The following is a 14,865-nucleotide window of genomic DNA, read 5'->3' as shown; positions in this document are numbered from 1 at the left end:
AGACTGATTCCTGCTCTAAAATATATTTCTAAGTATCTGGAGCAATGGAACCAACAAATCTGTTATTGAACCAATAAATACCACACACAAATAATTAGAATCGAGTTCTAAAATTATAACATATAAATCATCTACACTCATTTAAAACCAATTTATATTTAATGTCAAGTCTTGGTAAAACTATAATCGATGTCGAACCCATATCATACGCAAAACTGCGACTACTGAAGTTTTCTCACTTTTCTTTTTAATTTCTGATAAAATATATATAAATGTACTAGTGGAGACCCGTGGAGTCGACCACTTACAACGTTTAGACTATACGGGGTAGGAGGGCATAAAGATGGGGCATTAAGCATCACGTGACAGCCGCATCAACAAGGAGTGTGGTAAAAAAAGCACGGGGGTGGGAGGGGCGTGAAAGTGGCGTTTTATAAAAAAATAAACATCAACCTATTAAAACCAACCCAAACAACACCCACCAATCAAGAATCGCCACATCACCAAGCCAATCCCCTCCACGCCGGTGGAAAAACCCTCGCCCACGCCACCCCACAGGCTGGTGTGGCCGGCGTGGAGGGGGCTTCCACGCCAAAAACAACGCTCCACTCCATATGGTCTTACTTGTTTTTGATTTTGTTAAGTTCTGAATTACTAAATAAAATAGTAATAACATGAGTCATGACGTTTTTTTAACCGCCAACGAAATAAAGCCCGGCTATCCGGGGTAACCCAATGGCAAAAGGCAACCCCATACGCCTACTACCACAGACAACGTGGGTAACCCAAGCCCATCATCACCAGTTCCGAGAAAACCCGTCGCCTGAAATGCCACTACGATAAAACCTGGTTGGGTTCGAATTTGAACTTGAGACCTCCGGCCTCAAACCCAAATCTTCACTTCCCCTTCAATGCAAATTGAGCTATAGTTCATTGGCAATAATGCTTTTATTAAATAAAAAAAAATATGTCAACAACAATTATACCTAGTAAATCCCATAAATAGCAAAGCTATGTGTAGGGTCTGAGGATGGTAGAATGTAAGCAAACCTCACATCAATCTCAGGCGATAGAGAGACTGTTTCCAGATAAACCTCTGCCTCCAAACAGCCAGATTTTCGTAAAGTGTCGTTTTATAATAATTAGAACCGAGTTCTAAAAACACATATTTTCGTAAATTGCGTCAAATGAACTTCTAAGTATCGAAACCTTAGTTTTTGACATTATAAAAGTTCATATAACATATTAGGACATGTTAGATCATGTCCAACCCGTCATTTCCTGCTTAGAGCTCGGTTCGCAACCGAAAGTTAAACAGTTTGACTTCTACTTTGACTTTCGATTTTGACCCGTTTAAGATAGTTTAGATACTAATTAAGGGTTGTTATATGATCATATTATAGTAGGGAATAACCCTTAGAGGTTATACCTTCTGATCAAATCGTTTGTTAGGTTTTAATCAAAGTCCATATATTATGCCTAAATAATGCCCAAAATACCCTCTCTGCGCATAGATTGATTTTGAAACATAATAAACATGTAATTTGAGTTTTAAACTGATGTAATAACATAATGAAACATATTTTGGCATAACAGACTTATTATAGACCCATTCGACCACCTGGTGCCGCATATGCGCGTACGGTTGACTTATATAACATAATTTATATAAGTTAGCCGAATCTGGTCAAAACCTTTCCAAATCAATTCTAATCATAATGTATGGTTGTTTAACCCATATTATACGAGTCATTTGTATTCGTAAGTGTATAAACCACATTCTATCTGGTCTCCACTTAATCTAGCGAACCGTACCTATTTATTAAAGTTAACCGGTCCAAGTCAAATGACTTGAAATAAGACCCGTTAACATTCTAACGGATCATAGTTCTGTTCATTCCAGACTAGGAGCCTCCAGTAAATTGCGTCTATGTTTAGGTTGTTTTAATTACGGTTGTGCTTAAACATCTTTGATTTGTAAACATAAGCACAGGTAAATACTCTTACCATATTTTCCCTATACGGGCTTGGGATACGACACAAGCCGCTTGGTCGAGCATTAAATCATGGGCGAATGATGCTTAAAGTTTAAATAACCCTTTTCTGCTTTGCTTAATAACTTAAACATTGGGGGTTAATGCGACTGTGTCCTGGATATACTCGGCTCACTTAATTGCAAGTGGCCACGACCTAAGCGCGGGGTGTTGGCATATACTTGACATACGCTAATGCTATTATATTTTTTATTGAAAATGTGGCGTCGGTTAATCATGTATCGGAGTTTAGTTCCGGGCCCAAATGTATTGACAAGCATGTTAAACTGGTAACAAGAAACATTACCTTTTCCCAAGTTATTTATAAAAATGATATACCAATTGGTATAGAAACGATTTTGAAAAGATTTTCAAAACGTGTCGGTTTATTGTATTTACCAGTGAAAACTGGCGTATTTTCAAAAGACTAAGTGCAGGTTAAATAGCAAATACGGAACAGACTGGAGCTGCTCGGTCTAAGCATATTGAAATTTGCGACTCCACGCAAGACCTATTAGTCTAAAAGTCTCCTTTTTGTTATTTCCGATCCGCCCGTGGATCTTTTTAGTACACTTCAGTCTGTATAATTATTTTGAACATTTCGGACACTTGTATTTTGTAATATATAATTTATAATCCCAGATTTCCGTTGTGCTATGTGAATTACTGATATTAATCATCACACGTATATCCCAAGTCCGGGCCCACCGGGAAATCATGGTGTGACAAAGTATTATGAAATCACTTAGCCGTTTACTTCTACTAATGTAGGGCTAAATAGTGCCTTTTCTTTTTAAAACAACCAGTTTTCATATCGCTTATAATAAAGACGAGTTTACTGATGACATGTACACTTGCATATCTTAATACTACGAATGATTAACTATTAATCTTTCCTTATCCGTTTATATTTGTTTGTCTCTAAATATGTTCATGCTAGCATAAATGACATATAAACAATTATTATACAAATCAACACTAAGGACTTATTTGCCAATTTGATCCTAACTACTTAGGTTTTAAATTTAGGGTTTTAGTATAATTAATGAGAGTCTTGAATTGAATATTGATTAAGTGATTGTATTTCTCTGCTATGGTTTAATTTAAAACTAAAATGAGTATTTAATCCTTATCAGGCTTACCTAATGCTCATAAATGATACTTAGCCAAGTGGAAGAATGTAGGAATATATTTTATAAATATATTAAAGAGTAAATTACAAGTTTTGTCCTTTATATTTGTACCAAATCGCAGGTGGTGTCCTTTGCCTTTAAATTTGACGAGTTTTTTACTTAACGTTTCAAAATTCTGCACATTCTTGTCGTTTCACCTTCTTAAGGGCTATTGTGTAAAGAACTTTTGTCGAAAGACCTATTTTGTATAAATCTAAAAATAAAAGGGTTATATAAACTCTCTATCTCTTCTCTCATTTGAAATTCTCTCTCTAATCTCAAAGTCGATATATCTCTCAAAAATCTGGTGGTGGGGTGGGGTTGGTGGGTTGATGGCGGTGGTGGGTGGAGGGTGGTTGTGGCAGTGAGTGTTTGTGGGGCGGCGTTGGGTGGTGGGTGAAGGGTGGTCATGGGGCGGCAGACCGGCGGTTGTAGGATGGCGTTGGGTGGTGGGTGACAGGTGGTTGTGGGGCGGTGCTGGGTGGTGGGTGAAGGGTGGTTGTGGGGCGGCAATTCAAGATAAATTTATTAAATTTCATGTCTTTTTTTCTTCAGAATGTTTGGGATTTTATGGGTACAGTATTGTTTCAGGGTATTCCATACTTTTCAAGATTTTGACTTTTGACTGTGTTTGACTTTTAATTTTACATTAATTTTGGACTTTTAATTTCATTATAATTTGTTTCAGGATATTCTTCGCGTTTCCCGTCACAAACGTCACCGGAGGTAACTTCACCGATTTGTTTCTACTGTTCCCCGTCACAACCGTCATCTTGAAGCTTTACACCCACCACTGATTCATCTTGAAACCACCACTGTCACTATCGTCGCCGATTCATCTTGAAACCATCACCACACCGTCATCGTTGCCGTCCATTTTACCATGAAACCACCACCACTACCATCATCTTGAGGTGGAGAGGGAGGGGAGAGATAGAGATGTTACAGATTTTTGTTACAAATGTAAATCTTTTTTATATTTTACACAACAATCCCTTACTTGTTTTACACAATAGTCCCTGGTGTGGTAAAAGGACAAGAATACCCTCATGTGCAAGACACATGACCATATTTAACAAAAAAAAAATCTGAGTAAGTTAGGGCTAAAGGACATAACGTGCAGGATTTTGAAACGTTAACGACAAAACTCGTCAAATTTAAAGGCAAAGGACACCGCCTGCAATTTGGTACAAACATAAAGGACAAAACTTGTAATTTACTCTATATTATATGAGTATTATCCATGTATCATTAATTAGTAAATATTGAATGGGTGTATAATACTGTTTCCACTTGGGTGTATAAGGTTGAGACGAATCATAACATCATCATCACTATTCACGTACCTCCCTCTCTCTCTCTACAAACGTGATCATCAAGATCACCTTAATCATCATAAATATACACCCTAAAAACAAGAACTCGATTAGTCATGAATCTGGTGTCTTCCTTTAATATGTTTGCTGGCTAAATCAGATACACATATTTCATCTTCTTGTTTTTATTATGTTTCTCTAAAAAAAATTAATCAACAATACATACGCGTTGAGTTATAATGCAAAGGATTTAAAAATAAGAAGGGTAAGAAGCCACCAGAGAGTGACAAGTGTCCTAGGAGGAATTAAATGGAAAGGGTAATTTTGTCTACAAGAGGAAAGAGAATATGCACATGCAAGTCACATGCTATTTCCCCCAAATTTTTAAACGTTCGTAACTTTTTTATACATCATTTGTTTTTAAAAAAATTATAGCATAAAATCGAGCGTTTTTTATCTTTAATATGAATACCACATTGTTATATTTTTCAAAAAAAAAAACAGTTACATATTACACAATGGACATGATGTAAAACACAATGTAAAGTAGATCAAAAACACAATCAATGACAAACAGATAAAGACACAATGGACAACATACTAAAACACAATGACCATAACGTATAACACAATGATGATAACATATAACACAATAAATATCAGAGTAAATAAAAACACAATTGATGATAACAGATAAAAGACACAATTAATGACAGCAGATAAAAGACACAATGTAGAGCAGTGAAAACACAATATAAAATAAACTAAAAACACAATACACAACAAACTAAAACACAATGAACAAGATAATAAAAAAAATTGAACAAATTATTAAAACACAATAGAAAACATATTAAACACAATGACCTGAACTAATAACACAATTATAGAAAACCCAGATATAACACCATATTCATTGTGTCATATATTGTGTTATAGATTCTTATAAAAACGCAATGGATAGAACCCAAATTAACATTGTGTTATAGGTTTTGATAATAACACAATGTATAGAAACTCTATCAAAAAGTAATGACCAAAACCCAGTTAAAAGACACAATGAACTGGACCTTTAACACAATGCGAAAAAACTCAGTAAAAATGAAATTTTTTTATTTTATTTTTATATGATACTATGGTACTCATATTAAAGATAAAAAAAACGCTCGTTATTATGGTGAATTTTTTTTTTAAATGTCGTATGAAAAAGTTATGGACGTTTTAAATCGATGGGGGAATTGACATGTGCCTTGTATGTGGAGAGAGAAAATGCATAAATATAAGATTTCCTTTATGCCCTTCTATTATCTTCTTTTCATTACAACTAATCTTAACCCTCCAAATCTAAGATCAATAGACTAAAAACCTTTTTACCTTTCTTATTTATTTTATGCTTTGTATTTCATCCTAACCCCAATACTAAATACTCTTACCTTATTCTGATATATGCATTTCTAAGTTACATTTAATTATTAAAAAATAAAAGGAGTAGATATACACGAATAATAAAGAAATCAAACTAATTTTAAAAATTATCTTTGGTTAAATAAAAATAGAAATAAAAGAGAATAATAAGTAACGTCGGTACATGGGGCCGAGGCAGAAGCCCCACGAGGATCCTGCAACGTTCACACCTGGAACATGCAGCCATGTTGTGTTCCCCATTGGATACTCTTTTTATAATTACATAATATTACACTTGCATTTTAATACTCCATAATACAATTTTCTTTATTTTACTACTTAGGTCTTACTGAATCCTATACAACCCCCCCCCCCCCCCCCTTCCTCTTATTTATGCTTATTTAAAAATTGTATATTTAATCTCATTTGGTATTCTTTTTTTAATGGTAAATTTGGACGACTGGACTACTGGAAGATAATCATGCCACTAGTGGAATCATTTGATTATATCCATCTATATTAGGCTATAACGTCTATACATCAAATTAGTAGGAAACCCAACAAATTTAGGAAAAATCTTCCTGTGGAAATCGAACCAGGACCTCACGGTCCCTAAGTCTTATCTCACCCCTAAAAGGACTAGTAGTTACATGTAGGGGTGTTCAAAAAACTCGTGGCTCGCAGCTCGCTCGAAAAAAGCTCGAAGAAAGGTCGGCTCGAAATTGGCTCGGTTGTTAACGAGCCAGCTCGGCTCGGCTCGGTTTGTAAACGAGCCGAGCTCGAGCTTGGTCCGGCTCGGCTCGTAAGCTCGTGAGCTGGCTCGATAAGGTTTACATCCTTCATTTTTTTATCCCACATCGCTTAGAAAACAAAAAGTAAGGGAGTATTTCGCCTATAAAAGAAGGTAAAGACAATGTACAAAGGGAATTAACTATTTATACTTGCATATTTAGCCATATGGTTAAATTAAATGGCAATTATGACCCTTAGTCTATGAAAAATTTCATTTTTAAGGGCTTTTTAAGTAGTAAATTTCGCGGTTTTTCGTTAGTTCGAGCTAGATCGAGCCGAGCCGAGCTAGCTCGAATTCTAATCGAGTCGAGCTCAAGCCTCAAATCTCAGCTCGATTTGAAATTTGAGCTCGAGCCGAGCTCGAACTGGGTCTAGCTCGGCTCAGCTCGGCTCGTTTACAGCCCTAGTTACATGTAAATCATTTGGTATTCATATCTTTGTAACTTAAAACTTAACAAACAAAACATCATTCCTTATATCTAGGGGAGGCTTAGATGGTGTGAGGGAAGAACTTCCACACAGGGGCGGACCTACCCTTTAGCCAAGGTGGGCGGACCTACTCTAAGTACATTGTTATTAATATATATATATATACGGGGTTAACCTTAGACTAAGTAAAATATAGTTTTTTTTTTTTTGTTAGAATTTGTAGCTTTCAAAAGGTGAAGATGAAAGAAAAAAAACAGATTGTTTTTGGGTTAAATTAATATAGGAATAATGTGTTTCTACGAGAATTAGTTTGTTTTAACGACAAATTTCTTTACTCTTGTCGTATGGGAGACTTGAAATCAAGACTTCTCCCCTAAGGTGTTTAAAGACATTGTCTTTGTCAATGGATCATCACCCCTATTGGCTCTACAAATCGATTTTAAACTCAATATATCTTTTTACTTATGCTATCATTTTATGTATTGTAATGGGTTTGATGTATAAGGTTACAACATAGCATTCGAGCTCGAGCTTGACTTAATTCAAGCTTTGTTTTTAAAGCTCGAGCTCGACTTGTTTATTATTTACTAATATATTTATAGGGAAGGTTCATTTGAGAAGAAAATTTATTTGAGAAGAAAAAGAATAAAGGGTAATTTTGTAAAACATTAAATAGTTTTTTCACTTATCTCATTTATTATCATTTTTTACTAGTTAATTAGTCATAAAGACTATTATCCTTCACACTAACTTTTTTTGCCTACACACATCAAAAGTTATCCTACATACTTCGAAATTCATCCTACACAACTCGTAATTTATCCTACACAACTCGTAATTTATCCTACACTTTAAATTATTTTATTTTATTTTTTTGAAAAAATATATATTTTAAAGATAAGTTACAAAGTATTAGCTATTAAAGAGGAAGACTACAAATTAATGACCTATGTAGATTTACCATTGTACCCTTATAGTAACATTAAATACTTATATTAAATGAAGTAAAATAAAGCATTCTTATTGGTTGAAATTTGTTTTTTTTTTCTTTTTGCAAAAAATTTCTACTCATTTGAACTCTCCACTATATTTATATTAGTTATAACTATTATATATATATATATATATATATATATATATATATATACTTGGTTATTTTTTCATAATTTTATAAATAATAATTATTATTATTTAAATACTTATTTAATACATTAACAAAAATTTATATAATAGTAGGCTCGTTTAGGCTTGCGAGCCGCCTCGAGTTGGGGCTCGTTTACTAAACTAACTTGTTTTTAGGCTTGGGCTCTGGCTCAAACTCATTTAAGCTCGGCTCGTTCGATTTTTTTCGAGCCAAGAGTCGGCTCGTCTGCACCTCTATTCGCAGCTATAAACCAAGGTAGTGGAATGGGTCGTTCGTGTACCCGAGTCGGAAGATCCACCATAATCACATCAGCAACGCATGATCTTTTCCTCCACGTTTATTTCATGTACCTTGTTTATGTTATCTGTCCCATGATGCCACCGTTGAAACAATTATTTCTTTTTCTTCAAATTTCATGCATGTGTTTTTAGTTTTTGTCTAGGTTTAGGAAGGGTGGGTCGCTAGTTTCTTTTAATTAATCCAACTCTTGTAATAATCTATTTAGAGATGCATGAAGGTAATGAAAACAAGGCAGATTGCTAGATATAAAATTAGTTCATTAGCTCTTCAAATTTGTTGAGTCTTTCTTGTTCTTTGCTAGCTTGAAAGTGGTACAATTATAAAATAAATAATAATGTATGATTATTTGTTAATTGCCATACCTTCCGCACACACATTTTTATGTGTATTTTTTTAATAGGACAAGTTTTAATCCTTCATCGGCTCATTTTTTAAGTAGACAAGATTAATCAAGGTGCTGACCCTTCAGCACCTACACTATCAGTTTTACCTGAGGGGGAGACTCCCGCGTCTTGTTTCGCGAAAAACCAAGCGACGTTGACCGCCATTTACGCACAACTGTGCGCGCAGCAGGGGCCAGCACAAGCCCAAACGCAACAAACTTTGTTGGTAACACCAATGCCTAGGCAACTGAACTATAAGACGCCGCATCAAGAGCGCGCGCACAGGTAGCAATACAACAGATTACCATGGCCAAGAAGACAAAGTGCTCACACCACGCGTGACACGTATGACGATACAGGGAGCTACTATGATCACCTAACTCATTCCCACAGAAAAACTCCAATTAGTAGCCGGCTCGGGCCGCGCAATATGAATGTGGAATGGGATACTCACACGGGTGAGTCTGACCCATCGTATCATGAGAGTGACAGCTCTTCTGTCTTCAGCCTTCTCCTGAAGCATCACGAAGCTTATAAGCCACGGGCGCACGCAGCGTACAACCCGTCAGCTGAGTATAACTACAATCTGATCTACATACCAGCAGCAGCAGCAGCAGCAGAGCAATCAAAGTTTATCCGTGAGATTGCTCTCGCGCCCTTGGAGAAAGCTAAACTTCCACAAACTGTTGGTAAGTTCAACGGTTTAACAGATCTTGATGATCACGTACAACTGTTTACAAGTGTTGGTGTAGTTGGGGGATGGACAATGCCTATAAGTGAAAACTCCAGTAGAAACTACGTTAGTGGTATCACATGGTCTAGGGCATCGCCCCTCAAAACCTTTGTGGTTCCTCGGTGCCCAAGATCGGAATAGTCTTACACAGTATGCGCCCCACACCTAAATCGTATCAATGTTTATACAAATTTATCCTTTGATCTTAAAATAATTTTAGTAGGGGTATATGGCCAACAAGAAGTTAAAAATATCCATTCAAATCCTCTAGTTTATATACATCTAAAAAATATGATTACTACACAAGAGTATTTTCACATTATATGCATATGTGCTTAACAATATCCATCACATGAACTTAATCTTGACATCTTGAAATTGGGTGTTGAAATAAGAAGTCAACCTGCTCCAGATTGATGTCTCCGATCCGTAAAACTGTACCCTCACCGATCTCTTTTTCCCGTCTCTCACATATTCCAAATCCTTGGCGACATCAAACCGACCGCTTTCATCATCAACCAGCGGCAACGCCACAAAACCTTGTGACTCCAAGTTTTTTATCCACCCGCGTAGTAGATAATTTACTACCTGCGTTATATAGAGACATTATTCCAAATGGCTCCGACTCCTAGTTTATAAAAAAGAAGCTACTATTCACAAGGGATTAGGGTCATGGATAGGGCAACAAACGAACCAAACGTTCGGTGAACAGTTCGTGAACCGTTCGGCGAGAAGTTCGTTTGTGTTCGTGAACGTTCGGTAACGTGTTCGTTTAGTTAAATGAACCAACATGGACGGAGGGCCCCGTTCGTTCATTTATGTACGTGAACGTTCAGTAACGTGTTCGTTTGTGTTCGATAGTTCCTTAATGTTTTTACTTTTTATATTTTATTTAAATACTTGAAAATTCCGACAAATAAAATATTTTATAAGTGTCAGTGTATTATATATTCTGTTCATGAACGCTTGTTTGTGTTCGTTTGTTTCCATTTGTGTTCATGAACATTAGCTTGCGCTCATTTGTGATCATCAACGTTCGTTTTTGTTTGTTGCCTAAAATTAGCAAACAAAAGCAAACGAACACAAACAAGTTCATTTCCTTAACAAACAAACATGAACATAAACTCTCATTCGGTGAGTGTTCATGAACAGTTCGTGAACACATATATTTCTTAACAAACGAACACGAACAAAGTCTTGTTCGTTCAGTTCGTTTGCAGCCCTAGCATTCATGGATCATAAGTACATGCTGCATAATGCTTGAACGATAAAATCATTAGAATAACCCCGTTACCCCCCAAAAAAGAGAAAAATAATAAGGCGTTAAACACATGTTACATACCTCAGGAACTTCATCATGAGGACAATGGCCTGCGGGGCTTATTTGATAATAAGGAGCTTCGGGCAACTTCTTCTTCACCTGTAGACCCCAAACGGGTCTCACCCAAGGGTCTTCTTTTCCATACATGAGGCAAATGGGCACATCTTGAGCTTTACATCTAAAACGACAAAAAAAAAAAAACAAATAAATATCAGTGCCAATAAATAGTAAACAGAGAAACTCGAAACCGAACATAACCGCTATAGAAACGATACCTAGATAAAGCCTCCCCGAAAGACAGTTTCCCTTGAGGAGCCAACATTATCGACGCAAACGATGCCAAAGCTGCGGGATGTTCGGTTATTTCAAGTATACGAGAAAACACTTTATCTATGTTCGTTGAATGATCGGCATAAACTTGCTTTAGTATCTCCCTAATGCTTCTAGGATCCCTTATCTTCTCCCAACTATATACATACAAATACAAGAAAGTTAGTTGCGTATACAAACTATTAATTATTATATAGATTATTATAACTTACACAAATTCTATGATTTTTCTGACACGTAGAGGAAGAGGAAACGTCCCGGCTGACGGAAACATTTCCGACAGTCTCGGGTTTCTTGTAGGATTCGGGAAGAACCCCCAAAATGGCGTGGCGTTGAGTAGCGTAACACCCTTCACTAAATGAGGATTACATGCGGCAAAGTAAAGCGCAACGTATCCCCCAAGTGAATTCCCCACAATGTAAATCGGTTCCTTAATAACCTGCGACATATTTATACAAATCAGACTTTATAAAAACTCACTCTTTGGTATGAATGTGTATATGATCATATAAATTAAGCAAATAAATGTAACCTCTTGTATAAAATAGGCTACTTGTTCTTGCCACAAGTCGATAGAATAAACAAGGTTGTCGGCCCAAGGTTCGGTCTCATCTCCGAACCCCCAAAACGGATCATCACCTTGATCACCGTCCTGTTGCTGCTGTCGTGTAGGATCCTCACGCGCCAACGACATACCCTGACCGAGAAAATCAATCGCCCACACCCCATAATCCTGACCGAGATCCTTCAACTGCTTTTCATAATGAAACGATCCAACGCCAAATCCCGGAAGAAACAGAACCTGTGGCGCACCGTTCTTTTTCGAGCCCGATCGTTCGTAATGGATATTAAATTTCGGTTTCCACTCCCAACTACCACTACTAATCGGAGCGCTAATTTCACCTCTAGAATCATCAGGTAATCCCGGTATCAAGACCTTCGGTATCGACCCCCGTCTTTTCGTCATGTCTTCTAGAACTTCCTTCGCATCGATAACGCCCTCGTCCGCCTTAAGAGCGCGTATCGGCGTTGACTTAAACGTTCTGTTATGACCGTTTAAATAAAAGCCAGATGAGTTATGATTATGGTTATGGTTATGGTTATTCAAAGGCCATAGTTCTGATCTCACATAACCATGATCAAATTTAGGCTTTCTTCTATCGGAAACCGATTTTCGCGAATTTACGATCGGGTAACATGGAGCTGAATGACTGGATAGGATTTCCATATCAACAAGTTTCTGAAACCATAAAGTTTAAGCCTTTTATTAGGTTAAACTCCTAAAATAAACAGGTTATAATACAGGGATAATGAAAATCTAATTCCAAACGCTAATTTATGAAGTATTAGGTACAAAAGATATGATCTTTATATGTGTTTGTAGCTAATAACAGCAGTTAATCAGTGGATCTAGAGTGAATAATAACAGAGCATATATTATGGTACCTTGAAGATGAAGGAATTGCAGTTGGTGAAGAAATTAAAGCAGAAATTTGAAGAAAATGAAGAAAAAAGAAGCCTGAAAAAGGGGAATTTGTAACCAGTAATATGGAGATTGAAGTGAATATTGGTGCATTGATGAAAGTGTAGTTATGGTGGAGAATTGGACAATTGCGTGTGAATTTGATCCATCTATAACAGCAACCCAACCCCACCCTACACAAACCAACACTATTTCAAGATTTTTTTTTTCAAAGCATGTGGATCGAACGGTTCTGGTTAAATTCGGTTAATTAACCAAGTCAGGTTTGAACTAAATGAACGTGGGAAAAGAATCAGTGATATCAAACGGGAATCGGATGTTATTGATCTGAATTTCGGTTAAGTTCGGTTAATTAACTCGTGTTGATTTTATTACTGGTTTTCCCAACACAAATACTTAGATTCAGGGTTGTTTGTTTAGTTCTTAATCAGCCTCTTAATGGTTCAGACCTCTTACTGATTCAGATTGTTTGTTTCGCGAGCAGATGTCTGAATGGTTCAGACATTTGCCTCTGAATGGTTAAGCATTATACCGAGTCTGAATGGTTAAAACATCTAATTTGAACTGGTCAGACATTTGCCTCTAAACGGTTAATCATTATACTGGTTCTTAATGGTTCAGACCTCTTACTAGTTCAGCAGATTAACCATTCAGAAGTTGTCAAACAGCCTCTCAGTCTCAGTGACATCATACAAGAGGTATGTTGTTTGTGCAAGTGAGGATTACCAGGGGCGGACCTATGCACTAACAAGGGGCAACGTCCGCTACCGCTTGGCGCTCCGGCGGTAATGTAAAATTAGTGTAAATTTTGGAAAAAAATTGACGTTTTTTCAATTTCTTTACCACTACGATCCGCCACTGAGGATTACTAAGTGTATGTTTGGAAGCGTGAAGGCGATACTCGGACTAGCAATAACAAAGGTGTAATTGTTACTTATTTCTATAAGCAATTTCATACTCGGTCACATACCCAAATGTATTTCATACTTAAAAACATTGCTATAATATGTTAAACATATTGTTAGGGTGTAAGGGGCACTTGTCACACCCCCAAATTACCACCTAGGGTATGTCCCTATTGGAGGTGCAACGATCCAACAAAGAGCCACCAATCATATCAAACACAAGTCGTAATGTATTAAAATACCCAATTGAAAGGAATGTATCGTTTGAAAAGTTAAACCAAAACCAAAGTATTAAGCGGAAGCATAAATGTATGAGTGTGTAAATGTATCAAAACCAAATCGAAATAACTGTTTATAATGACCATAACCACTCCAGCAGCATCAGACGGCAAGCTCCCAAGTTCCTTCAATAATTACCTACAAGCATGTAAACAAGTGTGTCAGACTACGCTGGTGAGTTCAAGGTTTGTGTTTGTTTACCAAGTTGTGTTACCAATCATGTGAGTAAAACAGTTTACAAGACGATACGTTGTTTGTTGTTATGATAGTTGATTACGATGTTGTTATTACTCGATTACCGAATGGCCATATGATATGTGATTGCCAACCCCAATGCCTCTATCAAAGCATTGGTCATGTTTTAAGGTAATTAGTTCACGCCCGTTCTCCTCGAACGTCGTGAGGGTGCCAAACCTAATAGCGCTATCAACTAATAACCCCCGTTGCCCTACAAGCAACGACCCGGTAGATGTAGTGGTCTTACAATGATAGAAAACTGAGTATGATAACCAACATCCCGTTACACATGCATTCCCCCTCGGAACGTTACCCGTTATCCCTTCCCTGGGATCCATGCTTGAGAAAAGAGCAATGAACTCACCTTTGGTTTGCTCGGTGTGTTTATTCACGTATTCAAGTTAATCAATCAAGTCCTAGCATGGTTGTCAAAGCCAATTAGTTTCACATAGACTCGAGTCACATAGTTTCTTACTCGTATGACACAAGTAGCACACATGTATTTCACGTATTATCATGCGAGTCACAGTAGCCAATCATATCACAAAATGGTCTACTAATTCGCACGAAGTCAAGTGTTCATATCTCACATACCTTCATACAT

The 14,865-nt window shown here is 36.8% G+C and overlaps 1 protein-coding gene across 2 annotated transcripts; it reads right to left on the bottom strand.

The window, feature by feature from the left end:
* Positions 1-9,934: 9,934 nt before the first annotated feature.
* On the bottom strand, positions 9,935-13,123 carry LOC110942043 (pheophytinase, chloroplastic). 2 transcript variants are annotated; one of them, XM_022183735.2, is made up of 6 exons: positions 12,804-13,123; positions 11,890-12,597; positions 11,570-11,796; positions 11,303-11,494; positions 11,049-11,205; positions 9,935-10,294 (listed from the first exon to the last, which is right to left on the bottom strand). In XM_022183735.2, exons 2-6 carry the CDS (start codon positions 12,583-12,585, stop codon positions 10,055-10,057), a joined length of 1,512 nt encoding a protein of 503 aa, XP_022039427.1. In that variant the 5' UTR covers positions 12,586-12,597; positions 12,804-13,123; the 3' UTR covers positions 9,935-10,054. The 2 variants fall into 2 exon arrangements, with proteins under 2 accessions (XP_022039427.1, XP_035846294.1); XM_035990401.1 differs by having other exon boundaries at positions 11,890-12,603; positions 12,923-13,042.
* Between the last annotated feature and the right edge of the window lie 1,742 nt (positions 13,124-14,865).

Source organism: Helianthus annuus, chromosome 5, assembly GCF_002127325.2.
Source record: "Helianthus annuus cultivar XRQ/B chromosome 5, HanXRQr2.0-SUNRISE, whole genome shotgun sequence".
Classification (NCBI taxonomy): domain Eukaryota; kingdom Viridiplantae; phylum Streptophyta; class Magnoliopsida; order Asterales; family Asteraceae; genus Helianthus; species Helianthus annuus.
The sequence above is the reverse complement of the archived record's forward strand: the minus strand, read 5'-3'. Positions and strand labels throughout refer to the sequence as shown.

Excerpts from the sequence above, each read along its gene's own strand:
- LOC110942043 (XM_022183735.2), bottom strand. The coding sequence starts at position 12,585 with ATGGAAATCCTATCCAGTCATTCAGCTCCATGTTACCCGATCGTAAAT. Across the intron at positions 11,797-11,889 it reads TAGCCTATTTTATACAAGAG|GTTATTAAGGAACCGATTTA; the intron begins GTTACATTTATT and ends AATATGTCGCAG. Across the intron at positions 11,206-11,302 it reads TTCGGGGAGGCTTTATCTAG|ATGTAAAGCTCAAGATGTGC; the intron begins GTATCGTTTCTA and ends TTGTCGTTTTAG.